The sequence below is a fragment of the Brassica napus genome, chromosome C2 (genome assembly GCF_020379485.1).
Source record: "Brassica napus cultivar Da-Ae chromosome C2, Da-Ae, whole genome shotgun sequence".
In the NCBI taxonomy this organism is placed as follows: domain Eukaryota; kingdom Viridiplantae; phylum Streptophyta; class Magnoliopsida; order Brassicales; family Brassicaceae; genus Brassica; species Brassica napus.
The window spans coordinates 25,065,350-25,090,078 of NC_063445.1; the positions used below are offsets into that span (position 1 = coordinate 25,065,350).

The 24,729-nt window shown below is 38.0% G+C and overlaps 3 protein-coding genes across 4 annotated transcripts in view; all 3 read right to left on the reverse strand.

Annotated features, from left to right (window-relative positions):
* Nucleotides 1–23,956, reverse strand: part of LOC111211442 — a 25,201-nt gene extending 1,245 nt beyond the window's left edge. The window contains exons 1-5 of the mRNA XM_048748881.1: nt 17,244–23,956; nt 16,754–17,155; nt 16,555–16,653; nt 16,423–16,470; nt 16,279–16,345 (exon numbers count right to left, since the gene is read on the reverse strand). Of these exons, the coding sequence (XP_048604838.1) occupies nt 16,279–16,345; nt 16,423–16,470; nt 16,555–16,653; nt 16,754–17,155; nt 17,244–18,095 (1,468 nt within the window). The 5' untranslated portion in view covers nt 18,096–23,956. The remainder of the gene's footprint in view (nt 1–16,278; nt 16,346–16,422; nt 16,471–16,554; nt 16,654–16,753; nt 17,156–17,243) is intronic.
* Nucleotides 5,970–8,527, reverse strand: LOC125581736. The gene is made up of 3 exons (XM_048747685.1): nt 7,442–8,527; nt 7,274–7,355; nt 5,970–7,013 (listed from the first exon to the last, which is right to left on the reverse strand). Exons 1-3 carry the CDS (start codon nt 7,549–7,551, stop codon nt 6,609–6,611), a joined length of 597 nt encoding a protein of 198 aa, XP_048603642.1. The 5' UTR covers nt 7,552–8,527; the 3' UTR covers nt 5,970–6,608.
* On the reverse strand, nt 12,322–16,246 carry LOC106451708. Of its 2 annotated transcripts, XM_048747682.1 has the most exons (14): nt 16,122–16,246; nt 15,959–16,027; nt 15,742–15,891; nt 15,579–15,650; nt 15,429–15,500; nt 15,228–15,362; nt 15,061–15,129; nt 14,881–14,967; nt 14,393–14,803; nt 13,881–14,309; nt 13,492–13,745; nt 13,323–13,404; nt 12,817–13,201; nt 12,322–12,720 (listed from the first exon to the last, which is right to left on the reverse strand). In XM_048747682.1, the coding sequence occupies exons 1-14, from the start codon at nt 16,188–16,190 to the stop codon at nt 12,455–12,457; spliced, it is 2,550 nt and encodes an 849-aa protein (XP_048603639.1). In that variant the 5' UTR covers nt 16,191–16,246; the 3' UTR covers nt 12,322–12,454. The 2 variants fall into 2 exon arrangements, with proteins under 2 accessions (XP_048603639.1, XP_048603640.1); XM_048747683.1 differs by lacking the exon at nt 16,122–16,246 and having other exon boundaries at nt 15,735–15,891; nt 15,959–16,023.
* Nucleotides 23,957–24,729: the final 773 nt, after the last annotated feature.

A 24,729-nucleotide genomic window follows, 5' to 3' on the forward strand; every position in this document is an offset into this window, starting at 1 on the left:
TCATTTGTTGATGAATTGAAGTTGATTTTGTAGAACAATGGAAGTTTGTGCATCTTGTGGACAATGGATCTCAAAAGAATCTCTCCAGTGGGAGTTTCTTGTTGATTTGAAGAGGAATGCATCAATCATTTCCATAGAAGAAGATCTACTGTATGAAGATTTGATGAAGATTGTCTCTGAAGATTTTAGTGTTAAAGAGGAAGAAATCAGTTTGAGTTATGGTATTTCATTGGATATGAAATGTATTATTGAAAGTTTCCCCCCACTCTCGATAGGTAATACTCGTCAGCTCAGAACTTTCATTTCCAAGACTAGAGCATTTGATGGAACCTGTCGTTTGTGTGTTAAGGTTTGTATGATTTTTTTTCTTCCTTAGACTTTTCAGGATATGCTTCCTAATCAAGTATTATGCCTTACAGAACTACTCGATTTGCAGGTTAGTACTGATCCAGCTAGCTGTAACACTCAAGCTTCTGATACATTGCTTCTACTGTTCCATTGAATGCCAATCCAGTGATTTCTCTACTGTGCAAGAGAAAAACAGGTACATTGTCCCTAATTCCCTTTTTCTGTTTGTGTTTGCATGATATGCTTCATAATCAAGTATTATGCCTTACAGAACTACTCGACTTTTGCAGGTTAGTACTGATCCAGCTAGCTGTAACACTCAAGCTTCTGATACATTTGCTTCTCCTGTTCCATTGAATGCCAATCCAATGATTCTTTCTACTGTGCAGAGAGAAAACAGGTACATTGTCCCTAATTCCCTTTTTCTGTTTGTGTTTGCATGATATGCTTCATAATCAAGTATTATGCCTTACAGAACTACTTGACTTTTGCAGAGTCTTCTATATGAAGGTGTTTCTACAGTTCCTCTGAATGCTCTTCCGGATTTTAGTCCTGTCCATATTGGACTTTTGCAGGTTAGTACTGATCCAGCTAGCTGTAACACTCAAGCTTCTGATACATTTGCTTCTCCTGTTCCATTGAATGCCAATCCAATGATTCTTTCTACTGTGCAGAGAGAAAAACAGGTACATTGTCCCTAATTCCCTTTTTCTGTTTGTGTTTGCATGATATGCTTCATAATCAAGTATTATGCCTTACAGAACTACTCGACTTTTGCAGAGTCTTCTATATGAAGGTGTTTCTACAGTTCCTCTGAATGCTCTTCCGGATTTTAGCCCTGTCCATATTGGACTTTCACCAACCACGAGAGGAGCTGGCGATATTAAGGTGAATAGCTATTTTAAGACAAAGAGAGAGTTGATGTTGAGGATGAAGAAATGGGCTTTAGAGTGGAAGTTTGAGTACAAGACTGTCTCTTCTAACAAGTCAAGAGTGCTTTTGAGTTGTGTTGATGAAAATTGCACGTGGAGGATGCGTGCTATCAAGCTACCTCTTTCAGATTTTTTCGTTGTTAAAAAGTATGTTCATGAGCATACATGCGATACAACACACAGGAAAGCCAACCACAGACAAGCATCTGCAAAGTTGTTGGGTTCTTTGATTTGCAGCAATTATGGAGAAAAAAAGGAAGGTCTCAAACCGAAACAGATCATTGAACAGGTCAGGATGCTGCATGGTGTTCACATCAATTACAAACAAGCTTGGAGAGTGAGAGAAGAAGCTCAGATTTTGGTTAGAGGGACTCCTGAAGACAGCTATTACAATTTGTCTAGGTGGTTGTATAAAATCACAGAAACAAACCCTGGTTCCTTGACTTATCAACATGTGGATGCTGCAGGAAAGTTCAAGTATGCATTTGTGGCTTTTGGTCCTTCGATAAGGGGATTCTCATTGATGAGGAGAGTTATTGCAGTAGATGGTACATTTCTGAAGGGAAAATTCAATGGGACTTTATTGGCAGCTTGTGCTCAAGATGGGAATTATCATCTATATCCTCTCGCCTTTGCAGTGGTTGACGCAGAAAATGGCGCCTCTTGGAAATGGTTCTTTAGAGGTTTGAGCCAGAAGATCCCGGACGCTTCGGATCTTGTTTTTGTATCAGACAGGGCTAACTCCATTTCTTCAGCGTTGGAGGATGTATATCCCTTATCTCACCATGGAATTTGCAGGATCCATCTGCTCCGCAACATCACTCCTACATATGCGAAGACTGGGTTGCTACCTCTGGTGGAAAGCGCTGCTGATGCCTATACGTGTCACGAGTTCTGGTTAATCTTCAAGGACATAAAGGATAAATGTCCTGAATGGCTAAGTATCTGGAAGATTCTGATTTTAGGAAGTGGGCACGAAGCTATGCGCCTGCGAACAGGTATAATATCATGACTACCAACATTGCAGAGTCTCTCAATTCTATGTTGAGGATGCCTCGTGAGTTGCCCATTATCTCTCTCCTTGAAACTATCAGATTGACGATGACCACTTGGTTTTTTGAGCGACGCGAAGCGGCTGCGAAACATAAGCACCTGGTTACTCCAAAAGTTGTGCAGAAATTGGTATCTAGGTTAGGGGCCGCAATGTTGTTGAATGTGTATCAAGTTGATCGAAGCGAGTTTGAGGTGAAGAATGAAACAATGAAGTTTGTTGTTGACTTGGAGAAGCGGCATTGCACATGTAATGTTTTCGACATTGACAAGATCCCCTGCATCCATGCCATCGCTGCTGCTAAGCATATCAAGAGAGATGAAAACCTTTTTGTTGATGCTTCTCACTTGACAGAAACGTGGGCTAAAGCTTATGCTGAAAGCATACATCCTGGTGGAGAGTTGTCAACGTCCACCTATCCAGAGAATATTGATGAACTGTCTTGCCCACCTCCAGCTACCAAAAAGAAAAGTGGACGCCCTCCTACAAAGAGAAAGAGATCCGTTGGCGAGTTTGGGGTTCCTGGATCTAAATCTCAGTCCCACAAGTGCAGCAGATGTGGCACAGGAGGGCACAACAAGAGCACATGCGAGAGGCCTATAGGATGAAGTTCTACATTTTTATTGATTATTATTTGGATGTTGGCTATTTGATGGTTACATGATATGCACCAGACCATATACATTTTTTCTTTTGGAACCCTATCCCGAATAAGTATGATTTCTTCCAAATTTTGTAATATACAACATTATCTTTTGATCTCATTTCAATTCTTAGTTTAAACTTCTTTGCTAGAAAAAAACACAGTAATATTCAACTATTCTGGAATCCCATCCAGAAATCCCGAGTTCCTTTCCAAGGTTTATAATACAACATTTTCTGTTAAGAATATTTATGTGGAAAAGTGTAACAGATGATTCTCCTCGGTCTAGCGGCTAAAACACTTATCTGTCGAAATTGTAATGCTTGACTCGACCCGGGTTCGATGCCCCTACTAATCAGAGTTTTTAAAAAAAAATTAAGTTGAATAAAAATAAAAGAAATATATTACTTTACTTACAACATGTAATGACTGAAATCAACTTGGCCTAGTGGCTACTACACCTTAATTCCCTCTTTCCTCCTAGTCATCTCCAGGTTCGAATCCTAGTAGATGTGTATATATATATTTTTTTTCCTCCAAAATTTGCAAATCACATTATCAAATTTTCCAAATATGTAGATATTAATCCTTAGTTTTGATCTCATTTCATTTTTTTCTAGTTTAAGAAAGAAGCACACTAATATTCATGTATATTATTCATGCATACTCTGGAAGCCCATCCTGAACTATCAAAGATCTTTCCAATGTATTATACTATAAATTATATGGCTAAATTCAATTATGTGGAAGCAACTAACAGATGATTCTCCTCAGCCTAGCGGCTAAACCACCAAACCTATGATACCGAAACATTTGTTCGACCCGGGTTCGACTCTCCTACGAGTAATGGTTGATTTTTTTTTTTGTTCAAGCATATATCTCAGGAATCGAAGAGTCTCTTCCAAACGACATCGAGTTGCTTGAAGATATTATCAAAGCTGATGGAAAATTTGATTTTTGTAATATACAACCTAGGTTTTAATGCATTACTCTCCAAAACTCCAAATCACAATTTGAAATTTCCTTATTTTTTGTACTATACAATCTTATCTTTTGATCTCATTTCAATTTTAGTTCAAATTTCTTTGCTAGAAAGAAACACAGTAATATTCAACTATTCTGGAATCCCATCCTGAAACTCAGAGTTTCTTTCCAAAGTTTATAATATAACGTTTGCGGTTAAATTCATCTATGTGGACACATATATCAGATGATTCACCTCAGCCTAGCGGCTACACCACCTATCTTTCCAAATCTGAAACACTTGTCCCGACCTAGTTTCGATACCCCTTGGAATCAGATTTTTTTTAAATTATAGTTGAATACAGATAAAAGAAATATATTCTGTTACTTACTTCACCTAACGGTTGAAACACACTTGATCTAGTGGTATACCTTATTCCGCCTTTCCTCCCAGACATTTCAGGTTCGAATCCTGGGAGATGTGTATATTTTTATTTTTTTTCACCAAATTTTGCTAATCACAATTTGTACGGTTAAATATGTTTATGTGGAAAAATCTACCAGATGATTCTCCTCGGCCTAGCGGCTAAACCACCTATCTTTCGAAACTTATACACTTGTCTCGACCTGGGTTCGATTCCCCTTGGAATCAGATTTTTTTTTTAACGGTTCCTTTCTAAAACAGACATCATTTATCTCAGTAACCGTTCAATAATCGAAAGGTTGCTTTCTAAACCATTTTATAGTAATCGAAGGGTTACTTTTCGTTCTATATATACAAGGGAAGATATCAGATCTCTCTTTTACTGACTTTCATTTCTTCTGTGTTTATTCTTTTCTCATTCATCAAGTTTCAATGGAAGGGTCAAAGAAGATGATGAAGCGTCCCATAAAGGAGGTTTACGGATCTGATGCTTCCGATGGTTTCAACAAAGGAAAGGCGGAAACTGTGGAACGTTACAGGGCTCTTCTTCGTTTGTCCAACGAACACAGGCTATCTGAAATTGAATGGCATCAGGCAGCCAGCAAAGCAAATTCCATTGCTTCCCAAATCGAGTTGCTTGAAGAGATTATTAAGGCTAAAGGAAAATTTGACTTCACTGCTGAGTTGGAAAAACTCAAAGAAGAACTCATGGAAGCGGATGGAATGCTTGCTGATGTGAAGGTCAAAGTTCCTGATTGGTGTAAGCTTGAGGAAAAGTGGCTGTTGGATGAGTAATCTCATGTTATGATCTTCTCTTTTTTTATGTTTTAAAGCTTATGTTTTAAGAAACCACATTATGATTTGTTTTAAGAAACCACATTATGAGTAATCTCATGTTATCATCTTCTTTTGTGTTGTGTTTCAGTCAAAACAAAACAAAAACACTGATTAAAATGTAGAGGATTAGTGGTCTTATATCTGGCTAATCTCGGTTTCATATTCGTTTCTGGAAAGCCATCCTGAATTTGACATAAAATGCGGTTAAATTCATTTATGTGGACACATATATCAGATGATTCACCTAAGCCTAGCACACTTTTATTCATCTTTCGAGAGTTCACGAGTTCAATCCAAATCGGATCACATTCTTTTTCATTTTTTTGTAAACATTAAAGGAATTTGTTTTTGGAAAGCTATCCTGAATACCTAAAATGATATCCAGATTATATAAATCTATCGTCGGTGATTAAATAAATTCACATTTACACTGTTATCGAATATCCACCATAGCCTAGTGGCAAGCCCTTCTACTCTTAGTGTACCCTTATCACACAATAAGCCGTGTTCGATCCCGTTGTGTATACTCACATTTTTTTCTGTTTTTAATTAAATATTCAAAAGTTATATTCGTTTTTATAGCAAGTATTGGCACATGCACATTGATTCATTTCGAGATCACGAGTTCAATTGACATCGGATCACATTCTTTTTCATTTTTTTTGTAAACTTTAAAGGAATTTGCTAGGCTATGGTGCATTTTGCTTTCTCACTCTTTTTCTGGAAACCCATCCTAAAAGTACCATAAGCATTTGACAATTCATCAAGACATCCTAAAAAATTTTCAATAACAATCTAAATGAAAAAAACGTTAGGGATAATTCATTACAAACTTAAACTTAAACGTTAGGGATAATTAACGTCAAAGTAGAAAAACAGAGTAAAAAACAGAACAAATATGACATTTTCACTTCCTTTGACCTTCCTGGAAATCTTTATCCATAAACTGGTCGAAGATCTCACAACATAGCTTGCTTCGTAAGTCCATCGCAGTTTCATCATTTATATTAGCCATGCTCTTCAATCCCAGTGACCTGCATTCCAGCATCTTCACAACAAAAATACCACAGTTGTATGGAAATTTTGTCTTTGGAAGCCCTTCTGCAAACTTAACTTGAAATGGACTGATATCTTCGAAATTAACCTCTTCACCAAGAAGTTCCATCTTTATGGCACTAATCAACACTGTCATAAATACCCAAAATTATACAATAAATTAATCACCAACAGACAACAAAATGAATATGTAAAAATGCATCACAAGCACAAGCAGCAAGAGACAAACTTTTATTTTCTAAATTAGCTAAAATTCTTTTTTCAGGATACGCATACTTTCACAATCCTATCCATAATCAATGTAACAATATAAATAAAACTGATTTTTCTACACTGAATGATAAAATTAATAAATCACAAAGAGTTTTTACCTGCCAGTTCTTGGATTTGATTAAGAGCACGTTTGATATTTGCTTTTGGAAGACCACAATGGAAGAGTGTGATTGTGTTATCAATCAATTGTATCTCCACCCCAATATAGTGATAGCTCAACTTATCTTCAATGACACCATATATAACATCAACATCTTCCAGCCATACCTTCTTTGGATGTATTAAACCTTTCACAAGTTCGCCTACACAGCCCTCCAATAACGTTTGTTTTTTCTTATGTGGCTTCCTGACAGATTCATAAGCGTACCCAACCACTTCTAAGAATCTGACTGGTACAAAGCATGCTGCTGGAAGATTGTTGTTGCGGAACCAAGCACCTTGCTCAACCCTCTTACAATTTAGCATTTCAAATGCAACATTTATGTGCTGCCAATGTAACAATATAGTTAGAAACTTCATATAGAACTGCTATAACATGGACATCTAACATAGCTCAACTCAACCTCTTCCTAAACATATGACACAATCAAATATCCACAAAGCATTATTACCACTCAATAAGAATCGAAACAGAGTTTGTAAATACAAAACTCAATCATATCCTTTTCCTAATCACATTGCATCATCCAGAACCACATTAATTATTAACATTAAATAAATAGAAGACAGAACAGAGTGTTGATTACCTCTTTGTTGAGATTCTTTTCTGCATCGTCCATTTTTTGAAAGAACTCTTTTTCAATTTCTCTTCCATTGATATAAAACGGTCTGTAGTTGATAAAATTAACTAGTATCAATCGAAACTTTTACAAAATAAATTAGGAATATTTATGCAAGGACAAAAAGTTGCTTACACACGATATATGCCCCGTAGATCCATCCAGTGTGCAAGCCTTGAAAACCGAGGAAATTCAGGTGTCACAAATGGATCAATTGGAAGGATTACCTCAGGTGTTACAGGCATAGGAGGGTTTCTAGGTCGTATTGGCCTCTTCTCTTCTCGCTGTAGAAAAGGAAGCAAATCTACTGGCTGAGCATTTGCTTTCTTCTTCTTCTTACAAGCGACAGCCTTCGCCTTCCCCTTTTTGAATGACAAAAATTCAGATACATTTATATCTTAATTCCTAGTATGATGTATAAATATTTCATACCTTTTTATCACCATCTCCTTCACTTGGATTCACACTCTGCGTCTGCTCTTCTTCTATCTGAAAAACAATACCGAGATATTAAACAAATGACATTATTTTTCAATTCAAGTTATCCAAGGCATTTGTTTTACCTTTTCTGTCATCTTCCAAACACCATCTACCCATTTTCTTGGTTTTCGCATCTCAGAATGGTTGAAGTAAATTTGTTCAGTAGAATTGTTCAAAGAGACAAAACACGTGCCATCAAACAAAATGACTTTAACTTTTCCAGCGCACCAGGCACCATTGTCGAACACCTCTACGTCATCCATTAGCTCATAACTTTTCTTCGCTCCAGGTCTCTCAGGTGGTGGTTGAGGACGTATTCTGTCAATTGATACACGTGTCTCAACACTCCTTTTCCTCTTCTTTTCGTCCAGAGACGGTGCGGAGTACTCAACTTTCACCATCTCAACCCCATCAACCAAATATGTTGCCAACACATTTCCTGGATACCATTTATGACAAGTATTGTCATCTTGTGATGAAATCTCCACATTTGCTCCGATCTCAAAGGTATTTTGAACTCTGCTTTCTACATCCTGTGATGGTTTAGATTCAAGGATATCCAGTCATTTTGATAGTTGCTTTATATTTATTAAAGGTTTTAAAATAAAAGTAATACCTTATTTTGCTCGTGAGTCTCCTGAATGTTTGGTGAAATGTTCTCATTCATAAGCTCGTGAGTCTCCTGAATTCAGGAATGGTTTCATGAACACGTACAAGGGCTTCCAAAAATTACTTGAAAAGTCCATTTTTAAAAGAATGTACCTGTTGCGTCTGAATTGGAGTAAGGACTGGAGTCTCAATATTCTGTTGAGCTATTGGAGAACCAGGTGTCTCTTTCGTGATCTCATTCATAGGCTCTCGTGTATCCTGAAGTCAGGAATGGGATTATGAACACGTACAAGAACTTCCAAAAATTAATTGAAGTACAACCAAATTCATAATTTTATAAATACCAACAGTTTTCAAAATTATACTTGCCTCATTGTTAAGTTGTTCATCTGCTTGATCTGTATTGGCTTCACCTTGTCTGGAAGCCGTCTCATGAAATGGAGTTGTGTCAGTCTGTGCAAGTAGAACAAAAATTAGGAAGGCAATCCTAAATATGTATAACATCTTCCAAAATTACTTGACAACTCAAAAAAAAAACTGAATCAAGAACTAGATAAACATTAATTTTAATTTCCGAAAAAAAGTTACCTCATTGTTTGGAGTTTCATATGAAGTAACTCTTTGTAGTTTCTCTAGTTTTGTCACACGTTCTTTAATCTGTTTCCTGTCTTTTTCAATCAAACACAAACGATCGTTCATGATCCTTAAATTATCTCCCACCATCTCGCTGATTCTGTTGATCTTTGATTCCAAAGACTCCTCCTGATACGAAGAAGAAGCTTGACTCATCCCTCCATTCCCAAACAGTAAAGATGCTCTTCTTATTTGTTCATTAGCACCGTATAGGTCTACTGACATGTTTCGCCAATCTCTAATTTTAAACTTATAACCTCTCTTGGATAAATCGGCCATGTCATCCAGATCTTTATTAGCTTCGTCTTCCATGCAAACATCAGCTTCTGGATCATTAGGAATAGGAGGTAGGATGCATATGACCTTAAGCTGAAACCATAAAAATAATTAGCTTTTAAATGGAGAATCATAAGGCAAAACAGAAACAAGAAAAAAATAATGTAAAAACTTTACATGATCTTTGATTTCAATTAGGAGAACATCTATCAGCTGTGGAGAAGCTATTTGAAGGTACTTCTCACACAAAAATATTGGGGTAGACGGTTGAACGCTCAGAATAGGAACCACTTGACTGAATGCATACTGTAGCAAAGGTACTGACTCAAGTATCCATATAAGAAATGCCATAGGGAATCCTTGCAAATCATAATTGTTTTTGTCGAGGCTTTTGTCGACAGCTCTCTGAAGTGATTTTAACAGCAAATTATAAGCTGTTCTCCCCCATGGGTATGTCATCAAGACATCCATATCCTGCGCTATTTTCACATAATCCAAAGTAAAAGTTGTGCCACCGTCGAGAAGGCTCTTCTGTAGTAGTATGCTCTCAATCAGGAGGAGCATTGCAAGGCAGAATCTCTCATCAGAAGCATCTTCTCTTGTGTTTCTGAGCTGCTTCTCCACGTCCTTTACTGTATGAGTACGCCCTTTTAGGAAGTCCCACTTAAATCTCTCGGTTTCCTCTCGTGGTTCTCTTGCTTCACCACTACATTTCAAACCAGTCACCATGTGGAATTCTCTTATAGAGAACCTCATTGGCTGAGCACCAAAATGGAACCAGGATTCGTGTCTCTTCACTGTCTTGATGCTTTTGGTGAGAACTGCGTGCACTATCTTAGCTGATAATTTCAAAGACCTCTCTCCAAGCTTGATCACCGGTCCCAAAAACGTCCCTCTTATTCTGTTGAACTCATCATTTCCTAGAATTTCCTTAACAGTTTTGATATAAGCAACTATCGAGTGTTGGTTTATCGATATCGTCTTCTCTGGCTCTGATCCAATCGGATATCTCAGCTCAGGCAGTGCTAGTCTTAATGGTAATGGATCTCCCATCTTGTTTCAGGAAGGGTTTCCTGAAACAATACAAATCCTTCCTGAAGTCTATACACATGCTTTCACATGAACTAGAATTCTACCAATCATATTAGGTTAAAACGAGCAAGTCAATACACAAGCAAAAACCAGGAGACCAATCTCTCAGAAAGAAAACACACATAAGGTTGAATCTGCAGGAAGGGTTTCCTGAAACAATACAAATCCTTCCTGAAGTCTATACACATGCTTTCACATGAACTAGAATTCTACCAATCATATTAGGTTAAAACGAGCAAGTCTATACACAAGCACCAGACCAATCTCTCAGAAAGAAAACACACGAAAACCAATCTGAGAGACAAGACAGAGAGAGATCTCATCAGAAACACACATAAGGTTGAATCTGCAGGAAGGGTTTCCTGAAACAATACAAACCCTTCCTGAAGTCTATACACATGCTTTCACATGAACTAGAATTCTACCAATCATATTAGGTTAAAACGAGCAAGTCTATACACAAGCAAAAACCAGGAGACCAATCTCTCAGAAAGAAAACACACATAAGGTTGAATCTGCAACATACCTTAAAGAGATAGAGCTCTAGAAATGGTTTTTCTCGGAGAATAGAGAGAGCTCGCGTAAAAGATCGAGAGAGAGAGAGTTCTGGAGATGGGTTTTCGTCGGAGATCGAGAGATATGGAGAAAACACACCTAAGGTTGAATCTGCAGGAAGGGTTTCCTGAAACAATACAAACCCTTCCTGAAGTCTATACACATGCTTTCACATGAACTAGAATTCTACCAATCATATTAGGTTAAAACGAGCAAGTCTATACACAAGCAAAAACCAGGAGACCAATCTCTCAGAAAGAAAACACACATAAGGTTTAATCTGCAACATACCTTAAAGAGATAGAGCTCTAGAAATGGTTTTTCTCGGAGAATAGAGAGAGCTCGCGTAAAAAATCGAGAGAGAGAGAGTTCTGGAGATGGGTTTTCGTCGGAGATCGAGAGATATGGAGATGAGAGAGAGATTCGAGAGGCGGAGACGAGTGAGATTCGAGAAGTTTGAAACGGCGAGAGTGTTGAGACGGCAAGAGTTTTGTCTTTTTCCAATCGAAATGTATTGGTTTTGGAAACCTATCCTATATTAATTGGTTTAAGTATGCTTATGTAATATTCTTTAACAGATGATTCACTTCAGACCAGCGGTTAAACCGAGGCATTTCATAACACAAAAGTCTCTCTATCCCCGGGTTCGATAAGTGGTGGATTCAAAATCAATTTTAATTTTTTTTGTGTTACAGTTTGGAGTTAAATACAATTAAATGTAATCCATTAACAGATGATTCTTCTTTGCCTAGTGGCTAAAATCCCACACTATCCAAATACGCAAACTCTCTCCCTCTGGGTTCGATCCTTTTGGATCTAAATTTTTTTTTTGTCTGTAAACATCACAATTTTAAGCTTACAATTTTTTCTGGAAACCCATCCAGAAACATTATTTAACCTTCCAAGATATATGATACCCAAAAAAAATACTTGATATCCTTCCAATCTTTCTTATGTAACCAGACGCCAACAACATAACAAAATAAACAGTCATAACTAAAACCGAGTCTTAACTAAAACAAAAAATGTTTTGATGCATCATTCTTCAGACCAGCGGTTAAACCGAGGCATTTCATAACACAAAAGTCTCTTTATCCCCGGGTTCGATAAGTGGTGGATTCAAAATCAATTTTAATTTTTTTTGTGTTACAGTTTGGAGTTAAATACAATTAAATGTAATCCATTAACAGATGATTCTTCTTTGACTAGTGGCTAATATCCCACACTATCCAAATACGCAAACTCTCTCCCTCTGGGTTCGATCCTTTTTGATCTAAATTTTTTTTTTTTGTCTGTAAACATCACAATTTTAAGCTTACAATTTTTTCTGGAAACCCATCCAGAAACATTATTTAACCTTCCAAGATATATGATACCCAAAAAAAATACTTGATATCCTTCCAATCTTTCTTATGTAACCAGACGCCAACAACATAACAAAATAAACAGTCATAACTAAAACCGAGTCTTAACTAAAACAAAAAATGTTTTGATGCATCATTCTCATTTCCCAAAGCTCTCATCCACAAATTGGTTGAAGATCTCACAAGACAAGGTTCTCCTTAGCTCCAATGCATTGTCATCATTAATCTTTGTCATGTCTCCTATCTTCAATGACTGGCACTCCAGAATCTTGACAAGAAATATCCCACAGTTGAAAGGATGTTTTGTCTTGGGTAAACCTTGTGCCTGCTCAACCTCAAATGGAATCATCTTCACTTTATCTACCTCATCACCAGAAGATTCCACCAGCAGATCAGAAATCAACACTGTCATATTTAAAAATCAATATCAAGATAGAATCAGTTGAATATTTCAAACCAAGAAACAGTTGAATACATCAAATACAAATTGTTTATACATACCTGCCAACTTTTTCACTTGAGGAATATCAATGTTGTTGCTTTCCTTTTGAAAACAATCATATACTGTGATTCTTTTCTTCTTCAAATGAATTTCCATCCCAATCCAGACATTGCTTTTTTTTCCAAGAGTAATCCCATACACAACATCAACATCTTCTCCCCATGTCTTCTCTGGATATACCTTCCCTCTTACAATATCTTTAAATAAATCGTTGAAAATCTTTTTACCTTTGACCTTTTCTTTCTTGTAAGCCAAATCATGAGAGAGCAAGCAATGCAAGAACTCCATAGGTAGGAAGCACGCCTTTGGAATCTTGTAGTTGTGGAACCAAGCAGCATTCTCATTTCTTCTGCAATTTAGCATTGCAAAGGCTCCATCAATGTGCTGCAAAAAAAAATGCAAACATTATCTATTTTGTTACTATCTAATTCCTGAAACTAAACAAATCCTTCCTGAATTTTTTTTAAAAAAAAGCTCAAGGCAAGAACATATGTAAAGAAATTACCTCTTTCTTAAGGTCCTTTTTTGCATTTTCCATGCTTTGAAAGAAAGATTTCCTTATCTTATTATCATTGATTGATAGGGACCTGTAGTCGATTAAAGATTCAAAGGAATTACTAAACCTTTTATACATAAATATAAAAATATATAGACAAGGACAGAAACATGCTTACGTTTCATGCATGCCGGGCTTTAATGTCATCCAATTTTGAAGCCTTGAAAGCTTATGTTCCGCAGGAGTTGAAAACGGATCAACTGCAGGTATAATCTCAGGTATTACAGTTAAAGCCGGATTTCTGTCAGACTTGAATGGAGTTTTTGTGTCTCTAGATCGTTTAGGCACCCTCTCGCTCCTTCTTAGGAAAACATTATCCATTCCTGAATTTTGTGATGAGGCAGCAGCTTTCCTTTTCTTATCAGGCTTCACCTTTAATCAAACAATAGACACCAAGCAAAATATTATCAAATTTGTTGCAATCGGAATTTCTGGAAACCATTCCTGAAACTAAAATGTATGTATATCAAACAATTCACGTGAAGTATAATTCAAGTTATGATTTACCTTATCTGCCATCTTCCAGACTCCATCTTTCCATTCTCTATGAATTCGCAAATCTGAATGTTTGAATAGAATAGTTTCCATAGAAGTATAGAGACACACCGAGTATGTGTTATCACCAAGTACCATGCTAATTTGTCCGCTGCTCCAGCCATTGTTGTAAAAGACTTCTACCTTATCCATCATCTCAAAGGATTTTTGGTCACTAGTTGGTGTTGCAGGACGTATTTTGTCAGCCGTGATAGTATCCTGAAGTTTCTGAAGTCTATGTTGGTCTGCGAAGAGTGTCGTGTACTCAACTGTCAGCTCCTCTAGTCCTTCACACAGTTTAAGATCAACAACCTTTCCTGGATACCATATTTCGTCATCAGTAGACAAAATCTCAACCTCTGCGCCTATTTGAAAGTGAGCTAGAAGCCTGCTTACTTCAACCTATGAAAAATGAAGATTCAGTAACATCAGCGGTTTCAAATTGTTAGAATAATAATTAAAGATCAAATATACTCGATGCATACCTCGTTTGTTTCTGAAAAATCTATAGCACTTGTCTGAAGATGCTCTGTTTTCTGAGTAATAGGCGGTATCTTCGAAACATGCTCAGTAGTAGGTTCAGTAGTAGGCTCTGTGGAAACTAGCTCAGTAGTAGGTTCTGTAGTATCCTTGAGATTTTCTTCTGCTTGATTCTGCTCTGATGGTGTCTCATCGGATTGCTCTCCCTCACTTGTCTGAAGGTGCTGTGTTTGCTGAGTAAGAGGCTGTGTAAGAGGCTGTGTAAGAGGCTGTGTCTTCGAAACATCTGTGGAAACTAGCTCAGTTGTATGTTTTGTAGTATCCTTGAGATTTTCTTCTGCTTGATTCTTTCTGCTTGATTGTGTCTCCTCTCCCTCACTTGGAGAAAAATATTGGGTCGCAGTTTCTGTCTCACTCTATAAGACAAAAGTAAATGGTAAGAGTTAGTTGAATAGAAAAATATTACATAAACATTTTAAATATTTCTTCTTACCAAAGCATTCTTATTTTCTTCAATAACTAGTGCAATTAGTGAAGACAATGGAGAGGAAGGTGTGTGATGCACAGCATGTGTATCCTCCTGTAATAACAATAAAATAAAAGAGGTAGTTATGAAGAAGTTTCTACAATTTAAAATTCAAGTTGTACTTATGAAAGACATTTCTATGCTTACCTTTTTATTGTTTGCTGAAATGATCTCAGTCAATGGCTGTGTAGCCTCATACGTTCCCTCTGTTACCGTCTGCAAAAAAAAACAAAAAAAGTCAGGAAGGGGATCAAAAACACGTACAAAAGCTTCCAAACATTACTTGAAATCTCCAAGATTTTTTGAGCATTTACCTGCTGTTTCTGAATTGGAGTAAAAACTTGAGCCTCAATACTCTTTGGAGATATTGGAGAAGAAGGTGTCTCATTCATTTCCAGTGTTTCTTTTTGCAAAACTTGAGTCTGAGCAGCAGGTGACTCAATCACAATCTGCAAAAAATATCAGGAAAGGCCATCATGAATACATTCAATTATAATTTCTAGAGTAAATATTACCTCATCATTTGTTTTTCCTTCTTCTTGATTAGTTTTGGGTGGCGTCTCATCAGTAGAGGTTTGTGTTTCCCTCTGCCAAAAATTAGAAAGGTCTATATATGTAAATCACCCAAAACTAATTGTAAACTCCAACTGTCATTGAGCATATACCTCTTTTGTCAGATTAGGAGTGAAAACTTGACTATCAAGGGCAGGCGTGTCATCCGATGGCTCTCTCTCAATCTGTAAAAATTATCACGAAGGCAATCCAGAGTACGTTCTAAAGCTTCCAAACATTAACTTAAAAATCCAAGATTTTTTTTTGACCATGTACCTGCTGAGTCTGACTTGGAGTATAAACGGGAGTTTCAATACTCTTTGGAGCTATTGGAGAAGAAGGTGTCTCATTCATTTCCACTGTTTCTTTCTGCGAAACTTGACTCTGAGCAGCAGGTGACTCCCTTGTTAATTTCTCTCTCACAATCTGCAAAAAAATATCAGGAAAGGCCATCATGAATACATTCAACTATAATTTCTAGAATAAATATTACCTCATCATCTGGTTTTCCATCTTGATTAGGATTGGATGGCCTCTCAGCAGGTGACTCACTTGTTTCTTTCTGTCAAAAATCAGAAAAGCCTTTATATGTAAAAAAATCACCCAAAACTAATTTGTAAACTCCAACTGTGAAAACAATATCATTGAGCATATACCTCTTTTGTCAGATTAGGAGAGAATACTTGAGTATCAAGGGCAGGAGTGTCATCATCTGATTCATTCATTGTCTCCTGCAAAAATCAAGAATGCATTCAAGAATATGTACAAAAGTTTCCAAATATTACTTCAAAACTCAACAATATTTATTGGTTACATGTGTCAAATTAGGCTGTTGAGACATTGGAGATAAAGGCGTCTCACTCGATGGTTGCGTGTAATCCTGCAAAAATCAGGAAGGCATTCAGGATTTTGTACAAGAATTTCCAAATATTTTCTTAAAAATTTTTGAGCATATACCTCATTTTGTTGAGACTTTGGAGATGCAGCTGATTCAATCATTGTCTCCTGCAAAAATCAGGAATGCATTCAAGAAGTACAAAAGCTTCCAAATATTACTTCAAAACTCAACAATATTTATTTGTTACATACCTCATGTGTCAAATTAGGCTGTTGAGACATTGGAGATAAAGGCGTCTCACTCGATGGTTGCGTGTGAGACATTGGAGATAAAGGTGTCCCACTGGATCGCTGTTTGTCAAATATTAGGAAGGCATTCAAGAATATGTACAAGATCTTCCAAAAAATACTTGAAAATGCAAATGTAAAAGAAGATGTTTTGAGAATTTACCTGTTGTGTCACGTTAGTGGGAAAAACATTGTTGTTTCCTTCCAACTCTGACACACGGGCTCTAAGATGCATGTTTTCTTCTTCCAGTAATGACATTCGATCCTTCATGCTCTTCAGATTCTCCTCCATTACCTCGATGATCCTGTTCACTTTTTCATTTACTGAATCCTCATCAATCGGAGTAGAAGCTTGGCCAGTCTCCTTATTTGCCATCATTTGAATAAGAGCATCCAATGTTTCAAATGTGTCTACACACCTATTTTCCCAGTCATCGGCTGTAAGCTTGTACCCTTTCTTTGTTACATCTTTCAGTGTTTCCAGCTCGTCACTATATTTGTCTTCAATGGAGATATCATCTTCTGGATCATGAGGAATAGAAGGTAGTATGCAATGGACCTTCAGCTGAGAGTATTTTAAAAAAGACCAATGAGAAACATATTAAAAAGAAGAAGCCAAATAAACTGAGAAACATATACTTGGAAAAGCTTACCTTTGTATCAGCTTCAACCTGTAAAACCCTATCAAGTGATGGATTCTCTACCTCAGTGTATTTTTCACACAAGTAAGTCGGCCCAGGAACCTCAACTGTTGGTACACACTTACTGAACTTATTCCTTAGCAAAGGAATCGACTCTAGTATCCAAAGAAGGAATACTAGAGGATAACCTTGCAACTCAAATTTGGATTTATTCTCCAAATGATTCGCGACAGCGTTTTGAATTGACTTCAGGAGCACAATGTAAGCCTCTTTCCCCCATGGATATGTCATATCCTGTGCATTTTTCGCATATTCCAAAGGAAAACTCCCTCCTTTGCTCTTCCGCAATAATATGCTCTCTACCAGGATGAGCATTGCGAGGCATACTCTCTCCTCAGAAGCATCTTCTCTTGTGTTTCTGAGCTGTTCCACCACGTCACTTAACTTATGACTACGCCCCTTTAGCAATTCCCAATTAAATCTATCGGTTTCCCTTCGTGGTCCTTCTAATGCACCACTACATTTCAAGCCTGTCATCATATGAAATTCTCTTATAGAGAACCTCATTGGCTGCGCACCGAAATGGAACCAGGCTTCATTCTCCTTGACAGAAACGATGCTTCTAGTGAGAATGGCGTAGACCATCTTTGCTGATAACTTCAATCCTCTCTCACTGAGCTTCATTATAGGTCCCAGAAATGATCCTCGGACTCTTATCATCTCATCTGGTTTTAGGATGCTGTCAACAATGGAGATATACTCTGAGCCGGAATATTGGTTGATTGCTGACTTTTGCTTTGGCTGTGAACCAATAGGATACTTCAGCTCTGGCAGTGCTAGTTTTAGAGGTACTGAATCTCCCATCTTGTTTCTATCCTGCGTAAACAAGGAAAAAAAAATTTCAAACTTTTCTGGAAGGCTTTCCTGAAATAACACAACAAATGCTTCCTGAAATTATTATAAACACTAGACAGTTTCACAAGCAACAAAAGACTCATAAGCAAATTCAAGACCCTATCAAAAATATCAACATTCCTAATCAAAACAAGACTCCAAGCAAAAAAGTTTCAAAATGTGTTACCATCCGAGTTTCAATATTCAACATTCAATAGATGCAGCAACAAATGCTTTCTGGAAATCTTCTAAAAACATTCAATAGATGCAGCAAGAGACAACAAACTTTTATTTTATAAATTTGTACAAACACACAGAAGGTTGAATCTGCAACATACCTCAAAGAGATGAATTATGCTCCAACAACTTTGTGTTCCCACAATTCAAAAGTCTTTCATTTGCTTCGCTGGTTAATAAGAAAGAGTAACAAATAAATCAAAATCAAAACGCAAGCTTCACAAATTTTAATTCAAAAACCCTAATTTTAAAAAGTTACATAGTGATTTGTGTCCGATTTTGAGAGTAGAGAGTGTGACGCTGATGATTAGATAGCCGGAGAAGATGATTAGCGAGCCGGAGAAGATGATTAGCGAGCCGAATAAGATGACTAGCGAGCCGGCGAAGATGATTAGCGAGCCGCAGAAGATGATTCCCGAGCCGGAGACGATGATTCCCGAGCCGGTGACGATGATTCCCGAGCCGGAGACGATGATTCGCGAGCCGGAGACGACAGTGCCGGTGAGGGTTTGAAGATTCCCGAGCCGGAGACGACACGGTTCGAAGAGTCGCGAGTGAAGGAAATGAATTGTTTTTTTTTTATTCTTATAACACAAGGGTAGTAGTGACATTTTACCCTTTAATGAATGTCATTTTTGTGACTTTCATTTCCTGTTGTCATTTATGTGACATAAACTTGAAAGGTGTTCTTTTGGACGCCCAAGCAGTTAATCCATTCCAAATAAACAAGTTTTTTTTAAACTAATAATATTAACAAATTACTTTTTTTAAACACTGAAAATATATTAACATCAAAGTGAATATATGGAAATATATGCATTTGAAAGATACAAAGCCAGCAAGAATAAGTTCTTCTGGAATAAAGCCCTAAGAAAGAGAAGCTAGAACAAACTATAAAGGAATATGAACAAACAAAGCAAAATTTACACAAATATCAGATCAGATAAACAAGTACCATCTTGGAAAGAGGAGAAGATAACCAGATCAGATAAACAAGTAACATCTTGGAAAGAGGAGAAGAAAACCAGGAAGATGGATTTGATTGAGCATAGAACAACAATCAACCTTATTGAGGAAGACCAAGCCATAACTCATTATATTGCTCCGAAAACGTCAAGGGAGCCACGAGCTTTACCTGCATGGAACAATCCATGGAAGACGAGGTGAGAGGACACTCATTTAACCAAATGACTTCCAGCGACTTGAAGTAGAAGAGTCTAAGCACTGAATCCATTGAATCGAGCTAGAACTACACTGTGACATGACATAAGCAGAACCGTCACCACCGCAACTGACCCATTGCATGCAAATTCAAGGATAAGCACTCTATCTAATCCCGAAATCAACACCACCAAAGGTGATACAAGACAAACCATAGATAAATCGTTGAAAAGAAGACCGAATCTTGAAACCGAATGGGAGATCGCTGAGAAGGCGAAAGAAAAATCAACATTAAAGGCAGCACAGAAGCTAACCACAGTCAGAGACCAAAAAGATCGCCGCATGCAAGCACCAAAAGTTGAACCTGAGACTATCCTTCAGATTTATCGTCAAAGATCTTGTAAAGGAAAGCCAAGCCCATCACTATCCTAGCAAGGCCTTAAGCAAGACTATGTTTAGGGTTTTTATCTCATGTTGTCTTATAAATTTCAATCATTATGTTCATGAGATGAAACCTTGGCTACCTCTAAGAGCAGCCTCACTAAACCCTTGTATGAGATTAATTAAATCATTTTGCTCTTGAAGACAAATCTCAAGTTTCTTCATTTATATTTTATGCATCTAAATAAAGTTCAATGAACTATCTTTCTTAATTTAGAAATGCTTTTAAATCTGATATTGAAAATCTAAGCTTTGGTAACCAAAAAACACAGACAAATGAAAGGAGAGAAAACAAAGAGACAAACCGGACCGAAGCCCTTGGTGTGGAAGCCCACTGCGTTGGCCGGAAAAACAGAGCTTGAAAGTGGAAGGCGATTAGAGAAAAGGAAGAGCAAAATATTAAGAGAGAGGTTATCTTGGAAGTTTTTTAATTTACCAACAAGATATTAAATTTCTTTTTTTGTTTTCTTATCACAATAAGAGTACACAAAATAATTTTAGTATAAATCCATGAAGGACGAGTTGGGAATATCTATCTATTGTGGTACCGACATGTTAACATATGATAAAACATGATTTCTTGTTCGAGCTTGTCTTGCAAAGAAATCCGCTTGAGTGTTAATGGATCTAGGTTGATAAACCACTTAAACCAGATATTAAAGTTTAAGAGTGGACATGTAAATATTGTGGAAAGTAAAAGTAAATAAGATATGAAATGTTTTTGTATTTAAATAAGAAGGAGGTTATAAAAGTCAAAAGCAATGGAATAATTTACAATACAAACCAAACAGGACAAGAGACCAGTTTTGTTCTTTATTCTGAGAGTGAGATTCCATGCCAGAAAACATTGAGACTTTGATTAAAAATATCACTGATGTTAAACACGGCTTTAATCATTTGATGATCTTCAGAACAAACTAATTTCATTGGTTACAGATAGAAAAGAACCAATCAAATGGTGTGTGTTTTGGGTCACACAAGGACGGGACCCACACAGAAAAGTGAGACCCACTTTGACTACGCACACGCTTTATCCTGTACACCCATCAATACAGCCCTTAAGTACAACTTAGCCAATCTAACCCTTCGGAAACCATTTCATGACACGTGGACGGTCAAACATAATTAGAAAAACTGATTCGTAATGTGAACTCCTCTCTTCGAACACACGACCGGAACTCAACCACTGTTATACTTTTTTTTTCTTTTAAAAAATATTAATTTTGATAAGAAAAGAAAGATTCTTCTTCTTCGATTCCAGCGAAGGAAAAGCGTATACCTCGTGACCACTATCTTCTTCAGTCTGCCTTCACCCCCATCCATCAAAAGCTCGGAGATTTCGAAGTGGGTTGTGTTTTTTTTTTGGTGTGGGGATGACGTCAGATGGAGCTACGTCAACATCAACAGCAGCTGCGAGGAGGAAACCGTCGTGGAGGGAGCGGGAGAACAATCGTAGGAGAGAAAGAAGGAGAAGAGTTGTTGCTGCCAAGATATACGCTGGTCTTAGAGCCCCCAAGGTGATTATAATATGTTGGAACTATTTTTTTGAACACCATGAATAATATATTCATAAGTCAAAAATGAAGTTTTATTTAAATGAAAAATGGATCTCTAATGTGTGTCATTTGAGAAATTTGTACAAAATAGCAAATACACTCATTGGATATTTGAACTTGGATTTGTGTTTTGATTTGTTAGTTGGACTTCGTATTCATTAACTTAAATCAAATATATGTTGATCTTTTATATTGATAAAATATAAAAAAAAATCATTTTAAAGTATATTATTTTATTTGAATTGGTCAAAACAATAATAATTTTACTCTTTAATTTTTTGGTCAAAATGTAAAATAAATTCACATACTAATTGACAAGAATTAAAGTCTCTATTAGTGCTCCATCGAGGTTTCATATTTGGGTTGAAAAATAAAATTTGTGCTTATTATTTTTCTATAAAATGGCATCTAAGCATTATAGAAAATACAGACTTTCAACAACAACAAATCACATTCTCCTACTCAGAATAGTTATGCTAGTATATTTTTTTTATTTTGAATCTGAGAGTACATCACAAAATTAGGGTGGATAGATTCTGTTTTTCAGTGATGGTAAACAGAAACAATGATGCAGTTGTATCCAAGGAATCTGAGCGCCATAAAACCGTCACACTACAGGGCATTTAAAGATTTAAGGAAAAAGATTAACTATCTCGACTCTGCAATTCTTATTTATTCTTATATTTCGGTATTGTAATTTTGATTTATGTTCTTATTATTCTTTACAAATATCAGTTGTCCTATGGTAGTAAAATAAAGTTCCTACATAATCTTCCCAAACATTGTGATAACAATGAGGTTCTCAAACCTCTCTGTTGTGAAGCTGGTTGGGTTGTTGATGAAGATGGCACCACTTATCGCAAGGTCAATTTCCTGAAACAAATGACCAAACTTTCAGATCTTAGCTTGTCTATTTATAGATGTTTAAATCTGAATTCGTTGAGGATGGAAACAACTCTTAGCTTGAGCGCCTCTAGTTTAACGAACATGTCTATTTGTCTATAAACTGATCTAATGTCTTAATGTTAAATTTAGCATTTTTCTTACTAATCTCAGGGTGATACGTCCAAAAGCACGTGGAAACCCGAAAGCATTGGTCTTTTTGCAGTTCTTGTCTAACAAACTAAAATGGGAACTATGTTAGTTTTTTCTTTTTGACTGAAATTATCTTTAATTTTGCATACATGGAACTATATTTAGTTGAGATCCACCTTCCTTTTCTTGTCTTAATTTTCTGATGATACAGTTCTTAATCAATTATTCTGCTTCTTGGGCTATAGTAGACTTGATCCAAAGTCTTTGCATCGTTTCCTTACAGCTGACTGATTCTGACATTGTCATGTTGTTTTCACCTAAGCACTTGTGATCCTTTGTTGTAAAACTACGATTGGCTTGATCCCCTTTCGGGGTACGTAGGCAACTCCTCTCAGTGGAGAGGTGTTTCTCTCTCTAGAAGTAGATAGAGATGGATGAGAGACCAAAATAGAGTCCAAGAGCCCTCTCCAAGGAGGTTGGCTCCTTATTTATAGAAAGAAGAGGTCTAGGGTTTCCTAGTGACCCCCCTTTTAAATGGGCTGAGCCCATTAATTATCTTATAAGCCTTAGCCCATTATCTTATAAGCCTTGTTGAGGACAAAGTCCATGTCCAACAGTAAGTCCTCCAGTTCGTTGAGAGAGATGGAGTTGATCTCAATGAATTTTACGAAGAGGGTTTATAAGAGAATGGACTCAGTGCTTTACCTATGTCGCAGACGATTATCATGAAATGACCGTCATGGTTAGGTTGCCATAGATGAAGTGTCATAGATAGACCGTCTCGGGCGAGTTGTCATCGACATACTTCTGATTCCGATCAGACTTCTTACTCCGGGATGGTTGCGCGAACGATCTGTGAAGACAGTGTTCTGAACCACCGGAGTAAGTTGTCATGGATGAAGTGTCAATCGACAAACTGCCAAAGACAAGTCGCCATAGACATCATCTATGAACGTACCGCCACGAGCAAACCATCACAATCAAATCGTCACGGGTGGACGTGTCTTCGCGATATCACGTCATGCTCGAGACTTGCGAGCAATCTGAGTGACTGCGAGAGAGCGATCCGAGCCGAGTGACTGCGAAGAACAAGTCGAGTGACCGCAAGGGAGCGAGTCGAGTGACCGCAAGGGAGCGAGTCGAGTGACCGCAAGGGAGCGAGTCGAGTGACCGCAAGGGAGCGAGTCGAGTGACCGCGAGAGATCGAGCCAAGCGACTGCGCAGATAGAGGTGAGAGAACGCTCTGCGCCGAGTGACAACAGAACGGTCGAGTGACGACAAAACGGTCGAGTGACGACTCGTCGGTAGAGTGACGACTCGTCGATCGAGTGACGACAGAACGGTCGAGTGACGACAGAACGGTCGAGTGACGATAGAACGGTCGAGTGACGATAAAACGGTCGAGTGACGACTCGTCGGTCGAGTGAAGACTCGTCGGTCGAGTGACGACTCGTCGGTCGAGTGACGACTCGTCGGTCGAGTGACGACTCGTCGGTCGAGTGACGACTCGTCGGTCGAGTGACGACTCGTCGGTCGAGTGACGACTCGTCGGTCGAGTGACGACTCGTCGGTCGAGTGACGACTCGTCGGTCGAGTGACGACTCGTCGGTCGAGTGACGACTCGTCGGTCGAGTGAGGACTTGTCGGTCGAGTGACGACTCGTCGATCGGATGACGACAAAACGGTCGAGTGAAGACTCGTCGGTCGAGTGAGGACTCGTCGGTCGAGTGACGACTCGTCGATCGGGTGACGACAGAACGACATGTCAACTCCGCGAGGAGAGAGAGATCTGAGCGACTGCGAGAGATCGTTCTGCGCCGAGTAAGGAGAGCGAGCGAGTGACCGCGAGAGATCGAGCCAAGTGACTGCGCGAGAACGATCTGCGCCGAGTGACCGCGAGAGCGCGAGCCAACTGTTTTCGAGACGATTCATCGTGAAGCCATGATGGATACGTCAAATATGGATACGCCTCATCGAGTCCTTGTTGCTGAATCGACACGTCAACTCCACGAGGAGAGAGAGATCTGAGCGACTGCGAGAGATCGATCTGCGCCGAGTAAAGAGAACGAGCGAGTGACCGCGAGAGATTGAGCCAAGCGACTGCGCAGATCGAGTCGAGCGACTGCGAGAGAACGCTCTGCGCCGAGTGACGACAGAACGGTCGAGTGACGACA